Consider the following 20646-nt stretch of genomic DNA (forward strand, 5'->3'; position numbering starts at 1 on the left):
CCAGAAAATCACATTGTAGGATTTTTAATGAATTTATTTGCAAATTATGGTGGAAAATAAGTATTTGGTCAATAACAAAAGTTACTCAATACTTTGTTATATACCCTTTGTTGGCAATGACACAGGTCAAACGTTTTCTGTAAGTCTTCACAAGGTTTTCACACACCGTTGCTGGTATTTTGGCCCATTCCTCCATGCAGATCTCCTCTAGAGCAGTGATGTTTTGGGGCTGTCGCTGGGCAACACGGACTTTCAACTCCCTCCAAAGATTTTCGATGGGGTTGAGATCTGGAGACTGGCTAGGCCACTCCAGGACCTTGAAATGCTTCTTACGAAGCCACTCCTTGGTTGCCCGGGCGGTGTGTTTGGGATCATTGTCATGCTGAAAGACCCAGCCACGTTTCATCTTCAATGCCCTTGCTGATGGAAGGAGGTTTTCACTCAAAATCTCACGATACATGGCCCCATTCATTCTTTCCTTTACACGGATCAGTCGTCCTGGTCCCTTTGCAGAAAAACAGCCCCAAAGCATGAAGTTTCCACCCCCATGCTTCACAGTAGGTATGGTGTTCTTTGGATGCAACTCATCATTCTTTGTCCTCCAAACACGACAAGTTGAGTTTTTACCAAAAAGTTATATTTTGGTTTCATCTGACCATATGACATTCTCCCAATCCTCTTCTGGATCATCCAAATGCACTCTAGCAAACTTCAGATGGGCCTGGACATGTACTGGCTTAAGCAGGGGGACACGTCTAGCACTGCAGGATTTAAGTCCCTGGCGGCGTAGTGTGTTACTGATGGTAGGCTTTGTTACTTTGGTCCCAGCTCTCTGCAGGTCATTCACTAGGTCCCCCCGTGTGGTTCTGGGATTTTTGCTCACCGTTCTTGTGATCAGTTTGACCCCACGGGGTGTGATCTTGCGTGGAGCCCCAGATCGAGGGAGATTATCAGTGGTCTTGTATGTCTTCCATTTCACAATAATTGCTCCCACAGTTGATTTATTCAAACCAAGCTGCTTACCTATTGCAGATTCAGTCTTCCCAGCCTGGTGCAGGTCTACAATTTTGTTTCTGGTTCCTTTGACAGCTCTTTGGTCTTGGCCATAGTGGAGTTTGGAGTGTGACTGTTTGAGGTTGTGGACAGGTGTCTTTTATACTGATAACAAGTTCAAACAGGTGCCATTAATACAGGTAACGAGTGGAGGACAGGGGAGCCTCTTAAAGAAGAAGTTACAGGTCTGTGAGAGCCAGAAATCTTGCTTGTTTGTAGGTGACCAAATACTTATTTTCCACCATAATTTGCAAATAAATTCATAAAAAATCCTACAATGTGATTTTCTGGATTCTTTTTTCTAAATTTGTCTGTCATAGTTGACGTGTACCTATGATGAAAATTACAGGCCTCTCTCATCCTTTTAAGTGGGAGAACTTGCACAATTGTTGGCTGACTAAATACTTTTTTTCCCCACTGTAAATAGGGTATTTATATATCTGTTTTTTTATTTGGAATCAATTTGCAAACATTTCTAAAAACCTGTTTTTTATTCATTTAATCAATTTTAGAATAAGACTGTAACGTAACAAAATGTGGAAAAAGGGAAGGGGTCTGAATACGTTCCGAATGCACTGTAATAATTGTTAGCTAAAATACAGTAACGTTACACTAGCTAAATTATTTTTTGGGTTAATATAGACTTGGCTGGTGATGTCATTGAGATTAAATTAAACTGTCCTCTATACCCCCCCCTCCCCCCCCAAAAAAAAACCTAGGGGAAACATTGTGTCCGCTTGCCTGGTGATAACGATGATGATGATCTCCTTAAATGCATTTCCCTCTTCTCCATCTCCTAACCCTGTTTAATTTCCTTTTCTAAGTGACATCACTACATGAACTCTCATGTCTCTTCGTCTTTTACACTTGCAGTTCACTGACTGTCTGAGTGAAAACAGACTAAACTGGGGTGCCTCTTTTATGTGACCCTCACCATCCTGCTTGCCAAAAACAACATCATCAAAGCCAGCCACTGCTGTTGTTAATCTTTTACTCTTGGTTTTCCCTGTGATGGTGTGAAGCTAGCTGTGCACTGCATGATACTGAGTTACTATGAACTGCATGCTGACATGGAGATTCAAATGAACAAGGTGTGCCACTCAGAAATTGTCCAAAGTCTGGTCCGAAATCTGACTCTGTATTTCTGTGTTGGATCGACAGATCCCAGACAGTCTGGTGTTGCCATGGCGAACCCAGCAGGTCCCGTTCCTCGCAGGATGAAGGCCATCTTTGACTACGACCCTCGAGAGAGTTCTCCCAACGCTGACATTGAGGTGAGCGCCGTGATCGTCTCTGTAACACCAAAGGCTTGTGTTATAGTAAAAATTTAAAAAGACAGCAAAGTACACATTTCTTATTCAACTGACAATAAAGTTGTAACTATAATGTTGTATTGTCTGCAATGTTCCCTCGGAACTGCCGTGCAGAAGAAATATCAGCTCACGCAGAGAAGCAGGAGATTGAACTTCACTCAACTTTCTAGAGATTTCCCCGTTAGTTAACACCTATCAACATTTCCTTTTACTGTGGGAATTGTGATTGAATCAATGCAATATTAGCCACTTTTAATGCAACATACCGAAACAAAACGAACTATGCAAGATATTATGTTGTAGGCAGAACGCGTCGGAGTAGGATTCTATTGCATTGACAGGCACGACTCAAGCCCATACTCTACAGACCGGTGTGCCATAACCAATCAGAGCTGCAGTAGGCCTATATGTAAATAGACCATTGCCATATATGGATCTGTGCCGTTCACTTTGAACTGGAGTGTGTTTACAGCGTGAGCGGTCGTGAGTAGATGCGCTTGTTTTGAGATCAAAGCGAGAGCTACATGTAGCAACGTGTGCACATTTGTTCATATCCTTTGCTAGTTAGTGAGTTATTAGCCCAGTTATAGATCATGTGTAGTCCGCAATGGGGGAGTGATCGCTTCCTACAAGAGCACAAAACGTGCTTTCTAGCCATCTTTGAAAAGTGAGTCAGGTAAAGAGCAGTTTTTTGTCTTAAAGGGGTAGTGTTGTATTTTGAGACAGGCTTGAATAAGCTAAGTAGCCAATAGGCAGAGGGTAGCATAATTTGTCTGATTCTCTGTAATAATGGTATGGGAATAATGATGCTTTTTATTTTGTAAAGTGGTTTCTTGCATCAAAAAACACAAAATCATCAGTCAGCTCCTTGTCTGAAGGACAAGTGGATAAACAGGTTATTGTCAAGCCCTGCATGTTTTTTTCAAAAGTCTCATGGAATGTAGGCCTACATTGAACACATTGGCTACTACTTTAGGCTGAATGATAGAACAGCTATTCCCATGTTAAAATGTTATGGGATGCATTTTCTCCATTGTTTTTGATGGTAGGCCACTCTGGTAGGCCTACATTATGATCACATAACCACAGTAGCCTACTTCACCACTGTTAAATCTGTAACTTAACGTGGGTACTGCCTCAGTGTTCACAGTAAAAGCGCGCCAAAAGTTGCAAAGAAATTTCACAACGTTCAAGTTCAGCAGACCTGAAATTTGCTCAGTGACAAAAAAATGTTTTGGGAACATTGATTGTCTGTACTGGACAATGGAAGCAAGGCTCAATGCTCAAAGCTCAAGGCTAATTTGTACCATACCAGTAAACGGACCTGCAAGTTGGAAAATATATACAGTGCATTCGGAAAGTATTCAGACCCCATCACTTTTTCCACATTTTGTTACATTACAGCCTTATTCTAAAATGGATTAAATAAATAGAAAAATCCTCATCAATCTACACACAATACCCCATAATGACAAAGTGAAAACAGGTTTTTAGAAATGTTTGCAAATTTATTAAAATGAAAAACAGATACCTTATTTACATAAGTATTCAGACCCTTTGCTTTGAAGCTTGAAATTGAGCTCCGGTGCATCCTGTTTCCATTGATCATCCTTGAGATTTTTCAACAACTTGATTGGAGTCTGCCAGTGATAAATTCAATTGATTGAACATGATTTGGAAAGGCACACACCAGTCTATATAAGGTCCCACAGTTGGCAGTGCATGTCATAGCAAAAACCAAGCCATGAGGTCGAAGGAATTGTCCGTAGAGCTCCGAGACAAGATTTTGTTGAGGCATAGATCTTGGGAAGGTTACAAAACATTTTCTGCAGCATTGAAGGTCCCCAAGAACACAGTGGCCTCCATCATTCTTAAATGGAAGAAGTTTGGAGCCACCAAGACTCTTCCTAGAGCTGGCCACCCCACCAAACTGAGCAATCGGGGCTGAAGGGCCTTGGTCAGGGAGGTGACCAAGAACCCGATGGTCACTCTGACAGAGCTCCAGAGTTCCTCTGTGGAGATGGGAGAACCTTCCAGAAGAACAACCATCTCTGCAGCACTCCACCAATTAGGCCTTTATGGCCCGCTAGGAGTTTGCCTAAAGGACTCTCAGACCATGAGAAACAAGATTCTCTGGTCTGATGAAACCAAGATTGAACTCTTTGGCCTGAATGCCAGGTGTCACGTCTGGAGGAAACCAGGCACCGCTCATCACCTGGCCAATACCATCCATACGGTGAAGCATGGTGGTGGCAGCATCATGCTGTGGGGATGTTTTTCAGCGGCAGGGACTGGGAGACTTGTCAGGATCGATGGAAAGATGAACGGAGCAAAGTACAGAGAGATCCTTGATGAAAACCTGCTCCAAAGCGCTCAGGACCTCAGTCTGGGGTGAAGGTTCACCTTCCAACAGGACAACGACCCTAAGCACACAGCCAAGACAACGCAGGAGTGTCTTGGGCACAAGTCTCTGAATGTCCTTGAGTGGCCCAGCCAGATCCCGGACTTGAACCCGATCTAACATCTCTGGAGAGACCTAAAAATAGCTGCGCAGCGACGCTCCCCATCCAACCTGACAGAGCTTGAGAGGATCTGCAGAGAAGAATGGGAGAAACTCCCCAAAAACAGGTGTGCCAAGCTAGTAGCCTCATACCCAAGAAGACTCAAGACTGTAATCGCTGCCAAAGGTGCTTCAACAAAGTACTGAGTAAAGGGTCTGAATACTTATGTAAATGTGATATTTAAGTTAGATTTTTTATACATTTGCAAACATTTCTAAAAACCTGTTTTGCTCTGTCGTTATGGGGCATTGTTTGTAGATTGATGACGAGATAAAAACAATTGTATCAATTTTAGAATAAGGCTGTAACGTAACAAAATGTGGAAAAGGGGGGGGTCTGAATACTTTCCGAATGCACTGTAGTCCTATTGTAACCGCTGACACCCAAATAGCTGCCGACTTGAACCATGACTTGATCTATAACCTTGTATCCCAGGCTGAGACAGAGTCACCTGAAGCAGTGCATTCTATCCCAACATTTACCATCATACCAGCAATACGTTACATGTCCTACCCAAAATGAAGCCTGTCTGGACCTCTGTAATGGTAACATCCCAGGTGCGTATTTTTCCAAGGCACTACCCAATCTTGGGAGTTCGGATCATAACATGGTTCAGCTCATCCCAGTCTACAAACCGCGTTTGCAGCGAGGGAAGACTAAAAAGGTGGAGATTGAAAGCTGCTGAAGCCCTCCAGGACTGTTTTGAGTCCTCATGCATGGCCGGCACTGATGGACAGAGCCAATGACCTGGAAGAGGCAGCGGATACTGTCTCTGAGTACATCCGTTTCTGTGAGGATCTCGTTAATCGCAAAAAGAAAGTCAACATCTTCCCCAATAATAAACCGTGAGTAACTCGGGAATTAAAAGAGCTCCTCAATCAGAAAAAACAAGTGTTTAAATCAGGTGTCAGTAATGGGGAAAGGAAAAATATTCAAAGGCAACTCAAAAGCAAATTCAAGGAATGCAAGACAGCATACAAAGACAAATTAGAAAACCTTTTCAAGGAAAAGGACAGTAGGAAAGCCTGGCAAGGGCTACAAACCATCAAATCAAATCAAATTGTATTTGTCACATGCGCCGAATACAACAGGTGTAGACCTTACAGTGAAATGCTTACTTACAAGCCCTTAACCAACAATGCAGTTTTAAGAAAAATAAGTGTTAAGAAAGTATTTACTAAAATAAAGTGAAGTAAAAAATAGATAAGTAAAAAATAAATAAAAATAAAAAAATTGAGAAATAACAAATAATTAAAGAGCAGCAGTAAAATAACAGTAACGAGGCTATATACAGGGGGTACCGGTACAGAGTCAATGTGCGGGGGCACAGGTTAGTCGAGGTAATTTAGGTAATATGTACATGTAGGTAGAGGTAAAGTGACTATGCATAGATAATAAACAGAGAGTAGCAGAAGCGTAAAAGAGGGGGTGGGGGGGGGGTCTTATGGCTTGGGGTTAGTAGCTGTTAAGAAGCCTTTTGGACCTAGACTTGACGCTCCGGTACCGCTTGCCGTGTGGTAGCAGAGAGAACAGTCTATGACTAGGGTGGCTGGAGTCTTTGGCAATTTTTAGGGCCTTCCTCTGACACCGCCTGGTATAGAGGCCCTGGATGGCAGGAAGCTTGGCCCCAGTGATGTACTGGGCCGTACGCACTACCCTCTGTAGTGCCTTTCGGTCGGAGGCCGAGCAGTTGCCATACCAGGCAGTGATGCAACCAGTTAGGATGTTCTCAATGGTGCAGCTGTAGAACTTTTTGAGGATCTGAGGACCCATGACAAATATTTTCAGTCTCCTGAGGGGGAATAGGCTTTGTCGTGCCCTCTTCACGACTGTCTTGGTGTGTTTGGACCATGATAGTTTGTTGGTGATGTGGACACCAAGGAACTTGAAGCTCTCAACCTGCTCTACTACAGTCCCGTCGATGAGAATGGGGACGTGCTCGGTCCTCCTTTTCCTGTAGTCCACAATCATCTCCTTTGTCTTGATCACGTTGAGGGAGAGGTTGTTGTCCTGGCACCACACGGCCAGGTCTCTGACCTCCTCCCTATAGGCTGTCTCATCGTTGTCGGTGATCAGGCCTACCACTGTTGTGTCTTCGGCAAATTTAATAATGGTGTTGGAGTTGTGCTTGGCCACGCAGTCGTGGGTGTACAGGGAGTACACGAGGGGATTGCGCACGCACCCAATGAGGGGCCCCAATGTTGAGGATCAGTGTGGCAGATGTGTTCTTACCTATCCTTACCACCTGGGGGCGGCCCGTCAGGAAGTCCAGGATCCAGTTGCAGAGGGATGTGTTTTAATCCCAGGGTCCTTAGCTTAGTGATGAGCTTTGAGCGCACTATGGTGTTGAATGCTGAACTGTAGTCAATGAATAGCATTCTCACGTAGGTGTTCCTTTTGTCCAGGTGGGAAAGGGCAGTGTGGAGTGCAATAGAAATGGCATCATCTGTGGATCTGTTGGGGTGGTATGCAAATTGGAGTGGGTCTAGGGTTTCTGGGATAATGGTGTTGATGTGAGCCAAGACCAGCCTTTCAAAGCACTTCATGGCTACAGACGTGAGTGCTACGGGTCGGTAGTCATTTAGGCAGGTTACCTTAGTGTTCTTGGGCACAGGGACTATGGTGGTCTGCTTGAAACATGTAGGTATTACAGACTCAGTCAGGGACAGGTTAAAAATGTCAGTGAAGACACTTGCCAGTTGGTCAGCGCATGCTCGGAGTACACACCCTGGTAATCAATCTGGCCCTGTGGCCTTGTGAATGTTGACCTGTTTAAAGGTCATACTCACATCGGCTTACTCTACCCTTCAGCTCATTGTGGATGTTGCCTGTAATCCATGGCTTCTGGTTGGGGTATGTACGTACGGTCACTGTGGGGACGACGTCATCGATGCACTTATTGATAAAGCCAGTGACTGATGTGGTGTACTCCTAATATAATAAAATAATAATAAATAATATGCCATTTAGCAGGCGCTTTTATCCAAAGCGACTTACAGTCATGCATGCATACATTTTTGTGTATGGGTGGTCCCGGGGATCGAACCCACTACCTTGGCGTTACAAGCGCCGTGCTCTACCAGCTGAGCTACAGAGGAGAGAGGACCTCAATGCCATCGGAAGAATCCCCGAACATATTCCAGTCTGTGCTAGCAAAACAGTCCTGTAGCTTAGCATCTGCGTCATCTGACCACTTCTGTATTGAGCGAGTCACTGGTACTTCCTGCTTTAGTTTTTGCTTGTAAGCAGGAATCAGGAGGATAGAGTTATGGTCAGATTTCCCAAATGGAGGGGGAGGGAGAGCACGCATCTCTGTGTGTGGAGCAAAGGTGGTCTAGAGTTTTTTTCCTCTGGATGCACATTTAACATGCTGGTAGAAATGAGGTAAAACAGATTTAAGTTTCCCTGCATTAAAGTCCCCGGCCACTAGGAGTGCCGCCTCTGGATGAGCATTTTCTTGTTTGCTTATGGCCTTATACAGCTCGTTGAGTGCGGTCTTAGTGCCAGCATCGGTTTGTGGTGGTAAATAGACAGCTACGACAAATATGGATGAAAACTCTCTTGACTACAAACCAAAAATACATTGTATGACGGTCGAAAATGACCTTACTTTTGCAAAGGTTTGACGTGTGATTTTACATTGCAGCAGAAGGTGGCCTTTGACAGTATAGACAGCATACCAGCTGTTGATATACATATCTCTGTGAATGACGTCAAGCAGTACTTTCAACGCGTCAACCCACGAAAATCATATGGTCCAGACGGCGTCAGCAGCAAGGCACTTCAGGCATGCGCAGACCAGCTCGCATTACCGTTCCAGAAGCTGTTCCAGCCGTCACTGAACTGTGGGATAATTCCAGACTTATGGAAGAAGTAACTGATTGTCCCAGTACCTAAAAACAACAGGCCAAAATAAAATAATGATTTACGCCCTGTAGCCCTGACATCTGTACCTATGAAATGTTTTGAAAAGATCATTCAAAAACAAATTCTCTCTGGTCTCTCATCCCAATTAGATCCAAACCAATTCACCTACCGTGCCTCCAGGGGTGCTGATGATGTGTTACTGGTCATGTTGAACAATATCTACGAACTTTTAGAAAAGGCAAATAGCCTAGTGAAAATTGTATTCATTGACTTCAGTAGCGCGTTTAACACCATCCAACCCCACCTACTGGTGGATAAGCTGGTGGATTTGGGTGTCAACTCTCTACTGATCAAGTGGATTAATAGTTTCCTTGTGAACTGTACTCAACAAGTGAAGTTTAACTCCGCCATCTCTACATCTAGAACGGTGAATACGGGAGCCCCTCAAGGTTGCGTACTTTCACCGATACTGTACACACTGGACACAAACGATTGTCTGACTCAGCCCACAAATTCTTTAAATATGCAGATGACACCACTGTTGTGGGTTTACTCTACCCAGACCAAGCCTCTCTTCAAGGTTTTGACAGAGAAACGGCAGAATTCGTCCAGTGGTGCGCTTTCTTGACATAAACGTTAAGAAAACAAAAGGGATGGAAATTGATTTCAGAAGGAACAAAACTCCACTACCCCCTACGAAGAACAATGGGGAATCAGTCGATAGAGTGACCACAATGACTGTGCCTTTGCAAAGATAAAGAAATTGCAACATAATGGTTTTTTTACGCAAACTGAACCATTTTAATGTAGACTGCCAAATCTTACAAATGTTCTATAAATCTGTACTGCGGAGTGTACTGTCCTTTGGTCTGATATGCGTATTTGGAGACATGCGAGTGCAAGACCAAATCAAGCTTCAGCGCTTGATCAAGACGGCGGGAAGGATAATTGGTATAGATCAAGAATTAGCCACCAACCTGTACATAAAACATCCTCCTAAAACTTTCAAGCATTTTACAGGACAGAACTTATCCCTTTCACTCAAAACTCAGTCACAGCAGCAGCTGGACAAGGGGAAAGAGACTTATTCTAAAGAAAATCAAAATGGGGACTATTTTATTTCAACAGCCATAAGGATGTATAATAGATAGTCTCTTGGTTCCTCATGTATACAGCATATTACACCTCCTTTTTAAATGTGTAGCTATAGCACTTTCAATTAATTAATTTGTGTAGATTCTGTGTGTCCATGTTTTATGTACTGTCTTTTTAAGCACATTATCAAATTAATTTCCCCTTGGTGGGATAATAAAGTTGATCTGAATCTGAATCTGGTCTTCTCTATTGCCCTCTGCAGGCTGAGCTGACCTTCAGTGCCGGGGACGTCATTTATGTGTTTGGTGACATGGACGATGATGGCTTCTTCTATGTAAGTGTACAAGCATACACCTTTTCCAAAGAGAACAATGCAGCTATCTCTCTCATGCAAACGAAAAACTCTGAGAAGGATGTAAGCAACACCTGAAAGGCATGACCATTTGAATGACAAGGGAAGATGTTGAATTAGATAGTAGTAACATTAGCTGTTGTTGTAGCAGTAATACAGTTGTAGTTGATGAACAGACAGGCTACCAGACTGTCTTTTTTGATTGACTACGGGAAAGGTTACATGTGATGTGGGTGTCTAATGTGTATGCGGGTGTCACCAGGGCGACTTGAACGGACACAAAGGCCTGGTCCCGTCTAACTTCCTGCAGGCTATCCCAGAGGCTCCTGGGAAAGTCCCACCTCCTGACCCTCAGCCGCCGCCGCCTCTAGCAGAGCCCAGGAGAGAATTACAGGTGTGTCTGTGTACGGGTTACGCCTACGACAATGTGGACACACATGTACAGTACATCACCAACTGCCTTGGGGCCAAACATTGATGATGGCCTAATAGCCTAAAAAAATGTCTAGTCCATTGCCTCTCAAAGCATGACTAGAAGCATGAACAATTAAATTTGCTTTTGTGAAGATGGAGCATTTGATGTTGCAGAAGACTGCCAATCTTTCTATGCACTTATCATCGACCATTTTCCAAAGATATTGTCTTTCATATCTATGCTTTTTCAGTTGTTGTATGTTTTTGTCTTTTTTTGTTTTTGTCTCTATAATTTCCGTTCTGTTTTTGCATTTCTTTTGTCCTTCTGTTTCCTGCATGGCCTTTTGCAGAAGCAAAAACGAACTGTGCACTTTAAGACTTGAGCGTAAGTGTCTCTGGGGGGGAAACACCCTCCCAGCAGAGTGCTAGTAACTAGTACCCCCTACTCCCTCCACCTTCTGCTACTCTTTATCATTATCCTTCCTACCTTACCAGTACTAGGACTAGTATGTGTTGTGTCCTGTCCTTTCGGTCCCCATGTTCATGAGATCAGGCCCAGGGTGGTGTGCTGATGGGTTGAGATTTCTGGGTATTCTCCACTTATCCATTCCCGACCCAACCGTTCTCCTGTATCCCTTGGCCTCCATGATTATTTTTAGACTCCCTGATCTTTAACACGTTTAGCTTTAGAGAGTAAAATGTTCTCTCTGTTACATGTTGATGTTAGTTGAATCAGTTCATGTACAATGTACGTTACTGACTCTTACTAGGATTGCTGTTGATAGTATGTTACTTAACAGTTTTAGTTGGATAGACAGATTCAGTAGAATCCTGATAAGAATAAAGAAACAAATGATCAGAAAGTGTTGTATTCTTATACTCTGTTTGCATGGTTTGCCTCCCCAAGGTGAGCCCAAGCACCTCTGTGGAGCAGACAACACCAAAGGAGGTTCCACACCCACCCCTACACACAGGGCTGACTGGCCCAGTCCGCACACAGCTCCACCACCTAGACCTGAATCCATCCGCAGCAGCAGCCATGATGGACCCCTCCTCCATGGACCCTGGCCCAGGCGCGTACTACCCCAACCCAGCCCCAAGGCAAGCCGCCCCCAGTCTCATCACCTCTCCACCCCACGTCCCAGCAGAAAGCCACTCACAAACAGACCAGACAGATGCCTCCCCACCAGGCAAGAAAAAGAAAGGCTTCTTCTCCAAAGGGAAGAAGCTTTTCAAAAAGCTTGGATCCAGCAAGAAGGATTGAAACTTGGGACATTTACCCCCCTTTGCCCGTTTTTATTGAAAGCACTTTTACATGTTTGTTATCAGTCTTTGTTGTCTTAGTCTATGTTAATTCAGTTGCAGTATTCTGTAACTACAGATACACTAACTTTTCCTTGGCCGATATTATACCGCTAAATACACTGCTTCAATGGGCTTTCTTGATAATACTACTAAACCAGCTGTCAATAGAGATCAATAGTAATGGCTTCTTTTTGTAGGCACTAACTCCACTATGGTTCGTTGGACAAAAAAGCCTATGAGGAAATGATTGTTTTTTAAATGTTTTTGTAGGGTTTTTGGATAAATGTCGAAAATAAGATCTGTGGTAAACACTGGTTTAGGAGATCTTATACGTTTTTTTAAATGAGATAATCTTCATCAGCTAACGTCACTTTTTGTGAACTTTGAAGCATTTATGTAATACAAAAAATCACAAAGGCTTCATAATTCATAAAGGTCATGTTAACTGACTGATATTATCTCATGGAACAGAAAGTATAAGATCTCCTAAGCCTGTGTTAACCTCAGACCTTATTTTCGGCGTTTATCGCAAAACCCTATTCTTTCCCCATTCATTTTCCCCATAGGAATGGCTGAACGAACCAGAGGGTAACTCATTTCCGGTTTTTAGGACTACAAGCTGGCGCGCTCTATATGTGGAGCATATTTAGTCTGTATCTGAAATGACACCCTATTCCCTTTATTGTGCACTACTTTGGGAATAGGGTGCCATTTCAGACGCACTACTTTGGGAATAGGGTGCCATTTCAGACGCACTACTTTGGGAATAGGGTGCCATTTCAGACGCACTACTTTGGGAATAGGGTGCCATTTCAGACGCACTACTTTGGGAATAGGGTGCCATTTCAGACGCACTACTTTGGGAATAGGGTGCCATTTCAGACACACTACTTTGGGAATAGGGTGCCATTTCAGACGCACTACTTTGGGAATAGGGTGCCATTTCAGACGCAGACATTGTCATATATAAGACGTGGCAGCATCACTGAGAGCATGCTAATGAGCATGTTGAAGTATTTAAACTCCTAACCTGTACTGTGCTTACAGGTGGCCTCTAAATACCCACCGATTACCTAATAAGTGTTAACCATTAGTTGTCCACTCCACTCTGTGAGGGTTTGTACTTGACGTTAATCTGGAAGTAATCTCTGGAAGGATTGGATTTACTTTGAGTTGATCAGATACAGATGCAGAGGTGATGTTCAAATGCTGCTCTAGACTCTAGACTCCCCATCGTTGGCTTATCTGTGGTCCAACTCTGTCAGTTAAACTGAGGATGGAAGAGGGCATCTCTGTATCTCTTTATCTGTTGTTTCTCATCGCTGTCATTTTTCAGATCTATCTGGAATCTATTCTACATAGATGTATTTTAAACATCAGTTTGGTCAGTGAGTCCCTCTCTGTCTCATATCAAAAGTATTGTAACTAACTAGGATTGTTTTTAACGCTAATTGTACACTTTCTGAGTCTTTCACTCATTATGAAGAACTCACTACAGTATAGCTGAATGGAAGTTGTCCCTTTAACAGCAACTCTGTCCATTTCATTACGATTGACAACCATAAAGTAATTTATTTTAGAGATGGATCTCTGTGTTGAAGTTGAGTATGTTTGGTAAATTGTATGTTTAGTGTGTTATGTGAAGAGTGTGAGGAAGGATGGGTCATATGGCCTCCTGAAGTGTGTGTAGACAAGGCGAGACTAACGGTGGTGAGACTGAAACCTATCTATGCCTTTCTGTCTAACGCTGGCGCACAGAACTCATACTCATGACTGTGTGTGTGTGTGTGTGTGTGTGTGTGTGTGTGTGTGTGTGTGCATGTCTGTGCGTGTGTGGGGTAATTTCCTGTCACTGTACTGTCATAGTATAGTGTCTTAGTCCAGGGTCTGTCTTGAGCCTGTCCTTAGTCTTTTGATTTAGATGTTTATTTTCCTCCATTTTAGGAGTGTTGTAAGGACAATGAACACTCAAACATTTGGAAGTATTCATTTTATGCATGTTTTTTTTAATCCATGGTTAACAACCCAACTCATGCACTGTAGCTGCATTGTTAGGTCGTTTGATCCAGCTACCCCATCCTGTATAATATGCAGTAATTGTTTCTGAAGGTGTCCAAATGACAGGCAAAGTTAGTAAGTTTGATTTTATTTGTTTGTTGTGTTGAATACAGGGCTGGTGTTAAATGTTAATAATTTCTCAGGTTCAACTAGTTTTAGTCACTCAGCTCTGCTCGGTTGAGCCACCTCGTCTCACTAAAATGTGTCTGTTGAACCGCAGAGGGAGATTCTTGCTAAAACATTAGGTGCTTTGTCTGTTACCATAACGAGGAGAGACCAAGCATGAAACACCAGGGGGGTGAAATAGCTCGAAATATACAGCATAGAACAGATGTATGTTCTACCTAATAACAGCCTATGTGAGGCATTTCTGTTCTATAGGCCACAGTTTTATCTGCAACATTCTGAACATTGCTTGCAACCCATAGGATTAGCCCCAGCAGAGGGCGGAGTCTAAGCACACCTGACTCCAGATGTTGGAGGAGGCAAATCTGGTTTCTTTGATGTTATGAATGTTTTGAGTTTATTTATTTATTCTTTTAATTGTATACACTTCCGGTCAAAAGTTTTAGAACACCTACTCATTCAAGGGTTTGTCTTTATTTTTACTATTTTCTACATTGTAGAATAATAGTGAAGACATCAAAACTATGAAATAACACATATGGAATCATGTAGTAACCAAAAAAAGTGTTAAACAAATCAAAATATATTTTAGATTTGAGATTCTTCAAATAGCCACCTTTTGCCTCGATGACAGCTTTGCACACTCTTGGCATTCTCTCAACCAGCTTCACCTGGAATGCTTTTCCAATAGTCTTGAAGGAGTTCCCACATATGCTGAGCACTTGTTGGCTGCTTTTCCTTGACTGCGGTCCGACTCATCCCAAACCATCTAAATTTGGTTGAGGTCGGGGGATTGTGGAGGCCAGGTCATCTGATGCAGCACTCCATTACTCTTCTTCTTGATAAAATAGCCCTTACACAGCCTGGAGGTGTGTTCGGTCATTGTCCTGTTGAAAAACAAATGATAGTCTCACTAAGCCCAAACCAGATGGGATGGCGTATCGCTGCAGAATGCTGTGGTAGCCATGCTGGTTAAGTGTGCCTTGAATTCTAAATAGAAATATATACAGTGAGGGAAAAAAGTATTTGATCCCTTGCTGATTTTGTACGTTTGCCCACTGACAAAGACATGATCAGTCTATAATTTTTATGGTAGGTTTATTTGAACAGTGAGAGACAGAATAACAACAACAAAATCCAGAAAAATGCATGTATATTCAAATAAGTATTTGACCCCTCTACAAAACATGACTTAGTACTTGGTGGCAAAACCCTTGTTGGCAATCACAGAGGTCAGACGTTTCTTGTAGTTGGCCACCAGGTTTGCACACATCTCACGAGGGATTTTATCCCACTCCTCTTTGCAGATCTTCTCCAAGTCATTAAGGTTTCGAGGCTGACGTTAGCCAACTCAAACCTTCGGCTCCCTCCACAGATTTTCTATGGGATTAAGGTCTGGAGACTGGCTAGGCCACTCCAGGACCTTAATGTGCTTCTTCTTGAGCCACTCCTTTGTTGCCTTGGCCGTGTGTTTTGGGTCATTGTCATGCTGGAATACACATCCACGACCCATTTTCAAGGCCCTGGCTGAGGGAAGGAGGTTCTCACCCAAGATTTGACGGTACATGGCCCCGTCCATCGTCCCTTTGATGCGGTGAAGTTGTCCTGTCCCCTTAGCAGAAAAACACCCCCAAAGCATAATGTTTCCACCTCCATGTTTGATGGTGTTCTTGGCGTCATAGGCAGCATTCCTCCTCCTCCAAACACGGCGAGTTGAGTTGATACCAAAGAGCTCGATTTTGGTCTCATCTGACCACAACACTTTCACCCAGTTCTCCTCTGAATCATTCAGATGTTCATTGGCAAACTTCAGACGGGCCTGTATATGTACTTTCTTGAGCAGGGGGACCTTGCATGGAGCCCCAGGCCGAGGGAGATTGACAGTTCTTTTGTGTTTCTTCCATTTGCGAATAATCGCACCAACTGTTGTCACCTTCTCACCAAGCTGCTTGGCGATGGTCTTGTAGCCCATTCCAGCCTTGTGTAGGTCTACAATCTTGTCCCTGACATCCTTGGAGAGCTCTTTGGTCTTGGCCATGGTGGAGAGTTTGGAATCTGATTGATTGATTGCTTCTGTGGACAGGTGTCTTTTATACAGGTAACAAACTGAGATTAGGAGCACTCCCTTTAAGAGTGTGCTCCTAATCTCAGCTCGTTACCTGTATAAAAGACACCTGGGAGCCAGAAATCTTTCTGATTGAGAGGGGGTCAAATACTTATTTCCCTCATTAAAATGCAAATCAATTTATAACATTTTTGACATGCGTTTTTCTGGATTATTTTGTTGTTATTCTGTCTCTCACTGTTCAAATAAACCTACCATTAAAATTATAGACTGATCATGGGCAAACGTACAAAATCAGCAGGGGATCAAATACTTTTTTCCCTCACTGTATATATATATTTTTTGTCATCTTAGCAGACGCTCTTATCATTGACATTTTAGTCATTTAGCAGACACTTTTATCCAGAGCGACTTACAATTAGTGAGTGCATACATTTTTCATATTGGCCCCCCGTGGGAAATTAACCCACAACCCTTGCGTTGCAAGCGCCATGCTCTACCAACTGAGCTACAGGAAGGCCTTACAGTTAGTGAGTGCATACATTTTTTTCCCCTCATAAATCACCGGCAGTGTCATCAGCAAAGCACCCCCACACCATCACACCTCCTCCTCCATGCTTTACGGTGGGAAATACACTTGCGGAGATCATCCGTTCACCCACACCGCGTCTCACAAAGACATTCTCCCATTTGGACTCCAGACCAAAGGACAGATTGCCACCGGTCTAATGTTCATTGCTCGTGTTTCTTGGCCCAAGCAAGTCTCTTCTTCTTATTGGTGTCCTTTAGTAGCGGTTTCTTTGCAGCAATTCGACCATGAAGGCCTGATTCACACAGTCTCCTCTGAACAGTTGATGTTGAGATGTGTCTGTTACTTGAACTCTGTGAAGCATTTATTTGGGCTGCAATTTCTGAGGCTGGTAACTCTAATGAATTTATCCTCTGCAGCAGAGGTAACTCTGAGTCTTCCATTCCTGTGGCAGTCCTCAGGAAGGTCAGTCCTATTGACTGACCTTCATGTCTTAAAATAATGATGGAATGTCATTTCTCTTTGCTTATTTGAGCTGTTCTTGCCATAATATGGACTTGGTCTTTTGCCAAACAGGGCTATCTTCTGTATACCCCCCTACCTTGTCACAACACAACTCATTGGCTCAAACGCATTAAGAAGGAAAGAATTTCCACAAATTAACTTTTAAGAAGGCACACCTGTTAGTTGAAATGCATTCCAGGTGACTACCTCATGAAGCTGGTTGAGAGAATGCCAAGAGTGTGCAAAGCTGTCATCAAGGCAAAAGGTGGCTATTTGAAGAATCTCAAATCTCAAATATATTTTGATTTGTTAAACACTTTTTTGGTTACTACATGATTCCATATGTGTTATTTCATAGTTTTGATGTCTTCACTATTATTCTACAATGTAGAAAATAGTAAAAATTAAGAAAAACTATTTTGACCGGTAGTGTAGTTCTATCAGTGTTACAAATTAAAAGGGAGAATAAGGAATATCAGAAAAGGATGAAACATCTGTTGTGCCACTTTTGAGCTGGCCTTGAATAATCCTGGTAAGAAAGCAGGGATGATAAGGTAGCAGTACTGTACGTGTCGGGTTGTACTTTTAAAGTGGCTGAACATTTACAGTGGATGTTTGGATTCCTTCACAGCCTTTAATGGACCAATGTTCCCCTCTCTACCTGCTCTAATCTGTAGTCAGAAAGCTAGTAGCATTCATTGTTATTGCAAGCTTTAGGAACGTACTACTACTACTGCCCATGTCTGTCTCCACATAGGCTACATCTACCCTGCTCCTGCTCTACTATCTAAATAGGACCTTCTTAACCCTTAGTAAGCATTTTAGACAACAGCTGATATAATATTTAGCCTTACAAGACCTGTTTAGTCTTAATATGTTGTTTACACAAATGTATTGATTGCATGCATAATAACGATGTTATACCCATATTCGGCCTTATTTATTATCGTCATATTTATGTATAGGTCTAACGTTACTTGGCATTATGTTAGCAATATTTTAGTCATCTGATTGATTATCGATGCAGTGGAAGCCAAGTGTGGAGTATTATGGCGTTTCAGGAGTCTATGTCTGTATGTGTATTATAATTTACAGCTAGCTGTAAATTACTGTAAGTGAGGCACTATGGGGCTTTGGACTATAAGGTATGATCATATTTTCATACAGAGAATGGAACTTTTTTTGTCTTTCCTGACCTGTATGCTTTCTTTTGAAAACAATGGAAGATTTACCTTTTGTATATTAAGGTTTTTATTACCCATTTTGGAAAAGCTCACCTGTAAATATGTTTTTGTTTTGATTTTGTTAATATTGTTTTTCAGATGTCTTTTTGCATGTGGAAGCAGTGTTGTTGATTGAGGAACAATATCTCCGAAGTAGTGCACAGAGGACTTGTTGACTTGAAATTGTGGCGATTTCTTTCAATATGGATCTTTTTACAGGAATAAAGTATATTTTCACATAAAAAGCAGTTGTGCTGTGGATTATTATGGGGATTTTGTGTTTGACTTGGTGTTACTTTGAATAGACAAAATGCAAATGTATATATAATTATAGAAAATACAAAAAATGTCAAATTTTATTTCATTCTTTATTGAGCACAAATTTTGCAATACCAATACAGACTTATCAATATGCATCATACATTTATAAATCAAAAGCATAGAATGACACCACATAGAATAAGACCTCTTTAAAGGACCAGAACATGTACAGTTCAACTGAAATTAGTCTATCCATATCTATACAGTTCGAGACATTTAAAACATTTAATGTTCAAAGTTGTAATACACAAACGCATTCAGTGCCGCTCATTTTTTTAAGGAGACGCATGAGGTATTTCCAGCTTTGATCAGTGTTGGGTGGGTGCACAGCCCATGTGAACTGTAGTGGGTGACACTCTGAGTTGTGCACGCCACCACTATGTGAAAAAAAGCGGGTTCCTCTTTTTCTCATTTCCTGTATGTGAACAGTCTCTCTCTGCAGGCGCCATTTTGGTTCCTATGTCTTTGTCACCGTAGCCAACAGTACACTCATCCATAAAGTAGGAAACACTACACTGTGGCGAAGAGTTTAGTAGTGCTTTCTACTTTATGGATGACTGCACTGTACTTCCTCCACTGTCTTCTTTTTCCACTTCTTTCGTTTCTTCTCCTGTACCTGCTTCAACACTGGTGCCCATTTATTTTTCCAGGTTAGTCTCATTGAGATAAAATACATTTTTCAAGAGAGACCTGGTCCAACCAAGACAGCAGCAAGGGGGAACAATATTTGAGACAAATATCAGACATACGGGAACAACTTACAGACATAGACACACCATAAAATAAAATATTTTGATTTCAATTACAGAAACATACAAGCGTCATAGATTAAAAAAAATATCTTGCTATAGAGCTTCCTATAGAGTAACTATCATGTACAATTGTATAGCTATGAGGAATGATGTAGTTAGTTTCACTTATTTGAGAGAGAATGAAATGCACAGGTTCTTAATGCCAAAGAGTTTTAGCATTGGTCAAAGGCAGTAGAAAGGAAGGGGAAAAGACAACACCTCCCCTTCCCTCAAACTGTGCCCAGAGTCAGTTTCTCTAACTTAGATCAGAACAATGGCGTTGTTCTGTTCAGACCACATAACAACGCCATTGTACTCAGCTAAGATCAGTCTATTGAGGCATTATCTGGTGGAAGCCATTTTGTCTTATGTGAGTGCGCTTTTTTTCACTCTGAAGACAGGTGAAGTAAAAATGACTCTCTTAACAACGTTACAGCAAATATGATTGTTGGTTATAGTAAACTACTTTTTATTCACTTAAAATCTAAAGAGAATGCAAAACTCCAAAATGTACCGAATTTATCCCCATTTGGTTTCTTCTTTTTAAAGGAATGAATGAAGATTTCACACTATTACTATATCTTCACCCACTGATCACATCCAGACATGGTAGCGTCGTAGAGAGTCAATGGACTAGTAACAATGGCCCCCATTAGAATTCTCTCTCCTTACCCAAATTTGACCATTTCTATTCCATCTCAAAATGAACTAACTTTTTCTTTAACCTAATACAATATGTTCATACTGTACCTGAGTGAAGACTCCTTTGTCTCTACAAAAAGTGAAGAGCTTGTCCAGTGGTCTAGGTGCCCGGTGTCTTCTCCCCTCCCTAGAAGATGTGGATGATGAAGAAGAAGTTGTCTCCTTTTAACCCTCTCTGCCCACGTGGTGCAAACCACAGGAAGAGGTCTAACAGTCGCAGGCGTTCTCTCCTTCTCCTTCCGTCTCTCTTTCACTCTTGCAGATGCAGTTTACAACGCCTATCAGGCGTACGAAGAAACACACGATTTTGAAATCAAACCATTTTGAATCTAGAATCCACCCTGGTTATTTAAGGTCAAAGGAGGGA

The 20646-nt window shown here is 42.2% G+C and overlaps 1 protein-coding gene and 1 long non-coding RNA gene across 3 annotated transcripts in view; one reads left to right on the forward strand and one right to left on the reverse strand.

Annotated features, from left to right (window-relative positions):
• The window catches only part of LOC121574096 (peripheral-type benzodiazepine receptor-associated protein 1), a 205363-nt gene extending 193104 nt beyond the window's left edge, over positions 1-12259 (forward strand). For both annotated transcript variants that reach the window (XM_041886692.2, XM_041886693.2), the window contains 4 exons: positions 2215-2327; positions 10152-10223; positions 10504-10635; positions 11563-12259. In XM_041886692.2, coding sequence (XP_041742626.2) covers positions 2215-2327; positions 10152-10223; positions 10504-10635; positions 11563-11919 — 674 coding nt within the window. In that variant the 3' untranslated portion in view covers positions 11920-12259. The remainder of the gene's footprint in view (positions 1-2214; positions 2328-10151; positions 10224-10503; positions 10636-11562) is intronic.
• Positions 12260-18814: 6555 nt separating this feature from the next.
• Positions 18815-20409, reverse strand: LOC121574461. Its single transcript, XR_006002207.1, has 2 exons — positions 20328-20409; positions 18815-19476 (listed from the first exon to the last, which is right to left on the reverse strand). It is a non-coding gene; the product is annotated as an uncharacterized LOC121574461 (long non-coding RNA).
• Positions 20410-20646: the final 237 nt, after the last annotated feature.

The sequence above is a fragment of the Coregonus clupeaformis genome, chromosome 9, assembly GCF_020615455.1.
Source record: "Coregonus clupeaformis isolate EN_2021a chromosome 9, ASM2061545v1, whole genome shotgun sequence".
Classification (NCBI taxonomy): Eukaryota; Metazoa; Chordata; class Actinopteri; order Salmoniformes; family Salmonidae; genus Coregonus; species Coregonus clupeaformis.